Raw genomic sequence first — 7,155 nt, forward strand, 5'->3', positions numbered from 1 at the left:
CCAGGAGCTCAAAATGGTGAAGAATCTTCTAAAAACAATTTTGACAAGGCAAAGACAACAACTAAAGAGGGTGCGAGAGCATGTCAAGGAGAGCCAGAAGAGCCTGTTTGTCAGGCTGACTCTTCAAACCAGAGCTCAACTCTGCTGGCTCACAGCTACTGAGCACGACAGGCTCCTACTCACACCAGAGCACCTGAGAGATGCAGACAGAGAAACTGAACAAGCACAGAGACAAATCAGGACCCCTGTGCCTCTTTGCTCTCCTTTTCCATTTTTAAGACATTTATACTCTTTCTACAGCTTTTTGGTATTCTACCTTGACTTGATGTCATAGCTCAGCTTAACAATCCTATGAAAGGAACCAGGTCAACAATTCCTCAGTTAATCAAAAAGAGACATTATTTCCTTAACTTTTCATTTCCTGTGTTGAAACTTATGTGCTGAGAAACAAATGCTCTTTAAGACAATATCTCCTGGATTCACCATGCAGGAAAAACCCAAAAGCAGACTCTACTGAATTATTAATGTTCTGCTCAGTTTTGGACAAAGTGTAAGAATGGGAAAGATCTGCTTCAATTCTTGCCAAGCTCACAGCGTGTGTGTCCGAGTCAGAAGGGTCAGCCTGGTGTCAAGAGCTTATTAACACGGGCAGGGCCTCCCTCTGCAACCCTCACTGTGAGATTTGCAACCACCAACTGTACTGCTCACAAACTGCTCTCCAGGCAGCTCATGGCCATCCAAGGCCCTCTCATTTACTGAGAAGAGTTAGACAACTCAGTAAGAACACTCACAACTTATTACAACTGCCCCGTGCTTCGGTAAGGAGGGGCTCTGAGCTTCAGAAGCCTCCAGTCCCATCTGTCACTGGCAGCAGAGGAACACCATCCCTTCCACCCCTCTCAAACCTGCTTACCTCATCTTCTCAAGGCAACACAGCACAGAACAAACCAACCCCGGACAAATACACCTGCCTTTGGGAGTGCCAGCAGGTGACTGCACCTTCTCTCAAAGCTATTCACCAAACTACTCCCACCCCTCACCAAACCCAGGAGAAGTTCTCAGGAAACACTGTAGTTAGGATGCTTTCCACAACAAGGAAGACCATTCCAGCGTCATGGCATCCATAACCTGTGTCTGCTGTTCCATTAACTCCCTATGAAAACTCTTGGAAAATGTACTAGAAAAGCCACAAGATGAGGAAAAACTGCTCTGGGTGAACACAGATGAGAAATCTGCACTGTGCAGCCTCCATCCTCAACCACCACACAAAGGCAGCTCGTGGGGCCACAGTGCCAGACCCCTTTGCTGGCTCTCTCATATAAACACGGTGCAAACCCCTTCAGCCTCACCTAGAGATGGAGCCATCGTTGTCATGGGGTTAGTGGGATCGAGCTGGAACCCCCCCATCATGAACTGTGCATCTGAGGAAGTGCTGTCCATCTTCAGGTTGGGAAGGTTCATGTTCTGGGCCAGGTAGTACTGGTAGAGCTCGGCCTCGGCGGGGGACGGCAGGCTGCCGAGGCCCAGGTGCCGGTTATGTTGGATCTGGGACATGTTTTGCTGAAGCAGCATCATATTGTGCATGTGCTTCTCACTGGTCATGTGAATCCGAAGGTTTCTAGCTACGTTGGTCTCATAGTCGCACACCTCGCACCGCCACGTGGGTTTGGTTTTTGGTTTGGTGGGGGAGGGAGCCCCACAGGTGCTACCGATGTTGGCGGCGGCCGCCGCCGCAGCCGCAGCCGCCGCCGCCGCCGCCCCCGCCGTGTGGCTGAAGACTTGCTCTCCCCCTCCGTTCTGCAGGTTCTGCATGTTGTTGAGATGCTTGTCGGACTGCATATGAATACTGAGGTTGCCTTTGGTAGTTGTGGAGTAGTTACAGACCTCACAGCGGAAGGGCTTGTAACCACAGGTGTAGCTCTCGCCCCGCGCCAGCCGCGGGTGCGGCTGCCCGCTCTTGCAGTAGACGCAGGAGCCGCCCGGCTCAGGATGTTTCTCCTTCATGTGCGCCTCAAGCGTCTGCTGGTACTTGTAGTGCCAATTGCACTTGGGACACTTGAGTGTCTTACACGAGTTGCGAGAATGCATCATAGTCATGTGGCCGCCCAGCGACCGCGAGGAGCCCAGGACCGTGTCGCACTTCGGGCACTCCACGCCGCTCCCCGAGGGGCACTCCCCACCCCCGAGTTCACAGAGGGGGCCAGCATGCTGGTGATGGGAGATGTAGCTCCCGTCCTCGCCCTCTGCACTCTCATTTGGTTCTGGTGCTGTGGCATTGTCTTTATTGGCACTTTCATCGATGAAGTCCAGCCTCCTGCTGCCCTCGGCCACACTGCCTCCGCCGCCCTCATTGTTAAAGCTTAAGTGATTCCTCCTGTTTGCACCATCAAAGACAAAGGAAGAAGCAGAATTAGAACTAGTAGAAGCCGTGCCCCGTGACAGGGTCTGGAGCACGTTAGGCATTAAGGGAGAGTTAGAAATGCTTTGGTTTGAGAGAGCAAGGTCCTTTTTGCTGCTGCCACTGCCTGCCACAGCCCCAGCGTCCTCCTGGGGCCGGTCCTCCAGTTCATCCTCCAACTCGTTTGGAAATAGTCCTTTGCAACCCTCATCATCCTCGTCTTCTTCCTCTTCCTCCTCTTCCTCTTCCTCCTCCTCCTCTTCCACATCCTCCTCGTCCTCCTCTTCCACCTCCTCGGCTGGCTCCACCTTTTCCGAGAGGCTGTCCTGGTCGTCCCCCTCTTGTTTCTCCCCCCCTGCCACCCCAGGGTCTTTCCCCTCCGAGGATTTGGTGGGACTGGAAGCCAGCGGGCCCAGGGGGACTGAGGTAATGGGAGTCTTCAGAGCTGAGCTGGTCAGCCCACCCAGGTTGAGGAGTGCACTGGGGGCCAGGACACCCGCTGCCGGCGGCGGCTCAGCTCCACCAGCTGCCCCGGCCTGGAGGGCCTGCTCACCTTCCATGCAAATGCCACTGAATTTACCATAAAAACTGTGTCCAGGGCCTATGAGGTTAGCTGCGGAAACAAGAGGGTGCTGAAAGGTTTTGTTTTTTGGTTCCAGAAAGCTGACAAGGGGTTCCTTGTCTTTGCCTATCCCTTGGATGATAGCGGAGATGTTCTTATTGCTAAGAATTTTCCGCTCCTCCTCACTCAGAGTCATTCGGTGGTCGTGCACGGCATGGGTCACGAACGAGCGGACATACCCAAAGGACAGCTTGCACAAGAAACACATCAGGATGGGCTTCCTCTTCCCATAGAGCACAAAGCCATCGAATTTGGACAGGTCCACATTGTTTGGAACATCTTTGGATACGCAGGAGCTTTTGGCAGAACCGTCACTGTTCAGGTAATCCTTGTTGCTTTTGTGTCGCACATCGAAGACGCGGAAGCTGTGCAGGACGGGGCTGATGCCCGCCAGGGCTGAGGTATTCGGGAAGGCCTGGTCTGAGCCCTCAAACCACTTCCCGAAGGATGAGGCTATGTGGAAAGTGTTGATGATCTGTGGGTAGACGGGAGCGGCAGCAGAGGGCTCTCCCTGCTTGGGCAGAGAGTTCGGGAGCAGCGAGGGGAGAGCCCCGCTGCCACCGGCACCCCCGCTCTGCACCAGCTGGCTGAGGCTCTCCACGATGTAGGCTGAGCCGTCGGGCTGGTACACGATCTCGCCGGCCAGGTTCTCCACGTCGCTCTCCTCCTCGCCGTCCTCGCTGCTGTCGGTGCCGCTGTCCCCCCGCGGCGGCGGGCCCGGGCGGCTGCCGGTGCCGGCACAGCCACAGCGGTGCTCCATGTAGCTCTGCAGGCCGGCAAGGGAGGCCGCGCACTGCCCGCAGCTCAGCTCCTGGCCCGCGGGCTCGCTGCCCGCGCTGCTCTCGGGGCCGCGCTCGGCCAGCGGGACCCTCAGGCTGTCCAGGGGGCTGCAGCTCTCCGCCGCGGGCTGCTCCATGCTGCCGGCCGGCTCGGGGAGGTGCGCGCTGCTGAGATCAGTCCATTGCTGGTGCTGAGGAATGCCGCACCCATTGTCCTTCCCGGGGATGACGGGCGAGTCACAGCCTTCCATGGCAGGGCCGGCACGGAGCGCTCATTGCACCCGGTACGGCTCCGACCTGCGGACGGAGAGAAGGAGACAGGCGGTGAGTCAGGCTGCTCCTGCCAGCACCCACAGCACACAGCGGGGCTGCAGCACAGGGGCTGCTGTGCCAGGACAGGCTCCAGGGACAGGGACAGGCAGCCCAGCCTCGGGGAGGGTACTGCTGGGAACCAGCGATGGAAAGGTGTTGGCAGCAGCAACCCAAGAGGGAAATTGAAGGGGCCTGGAAGGCGGCAAAAACCTCCTTAACGCCTCTCCTAAGGGGAGCCAGCAGAAGACTGTAGGACCTGCACTATCACCCCCAAGGCCTTGGGTCTTCAGAAAACAAAATATCATGGGAAAGCTTGTGACAGAAATGAGATATGACAACAAATCAGTTCTGTGGCTTCACAGCTTGGCAGAACTCTATTCTCTGTCTCCCTCTAAGGCAGATGCTGTTTTTTGGCTGTTACCCTTCTGCTAATTGCTTGGGAAGCACAGACCCAGTGCTAGCACACAGACACCTCAACAGGAGGGGTAACAGTGCTCAGGATGCACAGGAGACGTAACTGCTCTGCTCTGGACAGAGTTTACACAGGGAGATGTCAGGAGAGAAACCAAACAGGAAATTCCAGATCTGACAAGGGTGCATCCTGGGGATTGGAAAGCCATCAGGCTACTGTGCTCCAGGAACCTCCCAGGGATCCTGCAGGGCTCAGCCTCCATGCAGGGATTGCTTCGTCTCAGCCCTGGAGACAAACGGAGGGTGCAGGTTCTGCAAGAGGAGAACACCCTTCCCACTGCTTCCATTCCACCAAATCCCACCAGCTACCAGGTAGTCAGCAGACCTGGGCTACTGCCCATGGTCATGCTACATGCCCATGGCCAACATCCAGGGCCCCATCATCATGACCCTTTTTGCTGCATCTGGCCAACTACTCCAATACTGCAATCCTAAAGGAGCCCTGCAATCCTAATGGAGCCCTCTCTAGCTCATACAGAAAGTGTGAAGAGAACTGGAAACCTGCCAGAGAAGACATCACCAGTTGCAAAGCCAGTGACGTGCCATAGCAGCACTGTGTGAACTACGTGAATTAGTTCAAGCAAAAGAAAATTGACTGACAAATCATTTTTTTCTGGTTTCATTATCTCCCAGTTTATTTTCCTTTACTACATACACAAAGCCATCCACACTTCACTGATTTCTCCAATGTGTTTGTACTTCCTTTTCATGTTTGACTTCTGGTGAAGCTTGAAGAAAAAGCATTTAAAACTACCATTAAAGGCAAAGTCATACTCTCAAAGCCCATGTGCAAGGATGCCTGCAGAACGACACACAGGTGCAACAGAGACACCACCAGTGTGATCACACACAACATTACTCCACAGCACCTCCAGCCTCACCTTCCCTTGGTTCTGTGCCATACACAGCAGCCTCTGCAGTTGCACTGGCAATAAACAGTGATTTTCTCTGCGGCAACAGTCATCTACTGCACTGAGCAGGACACGAAGGAAAAGCAGAATCCCGCTGCCAAAAGGCTCTGGGTTCCCAGTCAGCCAGTTTTGGTCCCCTAGCCTAGAATATGCTCCAGCCATCTAACAGCTCCTACTGCACCAGCTCCCTCCCTGGATCACTGACCCCAGATCCCTCTCTGTCGAGGTTGCACATTCACCTCCCCACAACACGCCTCCTCTCTCCCTTTTCGCTGCTACTTCTGCACTGGCAACTGCAATCCAAATTAAACCAAAACACGTTCATTTGGAGGAAATGAGGAATAAGAAACTCTATAAGCCTCGTACTTTTGCCAAGTGAATTTTTAGGAATACCCATGGGGACTTCAAAGCACAACATGGAATGACAACACCCCGCTAATTCTTTTAGACACGGAGGATTGTGCAGGGCAGCACAGCCACTCCCCGGACACACAGCCAGGTGACACACAGCAGTTCTGCTACCAAGAGCTCCTGACTGGCAGGAGCTGCCTGACTGACAGCCAGGCCAGAAGGGTTAGCAGGGCTGGAGGGGCGGGAGGGTTAACAGCCTGATTGGAAAATCAATGTAATAAATGCTTGGTAAGTTACAGGAACATGCGGGAAGAGGAGGCCGCGATTGATAAAGGACTGCAGCTTTGATGCTGCACTGGGGACTTGTTTATTGACAGGAAAGCCAATCTCTCTCCTGGCCCAGCCTGGCCAGGCAGACCTGCACGCTCCAATTAATTGGTGGGCTTTTCTGCCTTGGCTTGCTTTAACAGCTCTCCCCCACTCACTCCAAGTTAACCAGCTGAAGATGTGCTATGCCAAATGAATCTTCTCTCCTCTTCCTTTCCTCAACACAGAGGAGCCCGTGGAAAACAGAGAGCACGTGGAAAAACCTGGGGCCAAAGTGGCCAGCCCAAGACATGGACACAGGCTGAGCCCCTGCACAAGTCCAAGCTCTTCTGATCGTTCAGTCACCATCAGAGCTGCTCCTGAAGGGAGCACAAGGCATGAAAATATTTGTTGCTATTCACACAGAAGCTGCAGGAATCATCACTTTAAACTGAAAACAGCAATTTCCTTGCTAAAGCAAACCAGGTTCTAAGCAGGAGCACAATGCAGTTATTAGTCCACTAATGGGCCCTGTTTCTTCCAGCACCTTGGACTGCTCCTAGACTACCTGTGTGGGGACAGACACAGTGTGTGAGAGCTCAGATGGACAGACAGTAGCTGCTCCACACCTCCCACTCGCTCCCCCTGCCGCCCTCTCTGCTCTGTTTATCAGCCAGTCAATAAGAAAAGGTAGTTCTTACTTAAGGAGGCAGAAGTCAACTCGTCAGGTCGATCAGCACTCTGTCTGTAAACACGGTTTCCCGTAAAATCAATGAACTCCAGTTACAGAGAGAACAGCCTGAGTGCCAGAGACTCTGTGCTCCCACACTGCCCCAGTGGCAAAGAAGGGCTCTCCTGGTCCCTTCTGCAGCCTCACATCCCACCACTGCCAGCCCACCCTGCCCCTGCCCCTTCCCCACAGCACCACTGCATGTCCCTTGGAGCTGACACAGCACCACAGGCCCAGGATAGAACTACACCTGGATGGCAGACACAGGTGCGCCG

General features: G+C 54.2%; 1 protein-coding gene across 1 annotated transcript in view; it reads right to left on the bottom strand.

Moving 5' to 3' along the window:
• The window catches only part of ZFHX3 (zinc finger homeobox 3), a 79,299-nt gene extending 75,249 nt beyond the window's left edge, over positions 1-4,050 (bottom strand). The window contains exon 1 of the mRNA XM_062499899.1: positions 1,350-4,050. Coding sequence (XP_062355883.1) covers positions 1,350-4,050 — 2,701 coding nt within the window. The remainder of the gene's footprint in view (positions 1-1,349) is intronic.
• Positions 4,051-7,155: the final 3,105 nt, after the last annotated feature.

This window comes from Cinclus cinclus, chromosome 11 (assembly GCF_963662255.1).
Source record: "Cinclus cinclus chromosome 11, bCinCin1.1, whole genome shotgun sequence".
NCBI classification, from domain to species: domain Eukaryota; kingdom Metazoa; phylum Chordata; class Aves; order Passeriformes; family Cinclidae; genus Cinclus; species Cinclus cinclus.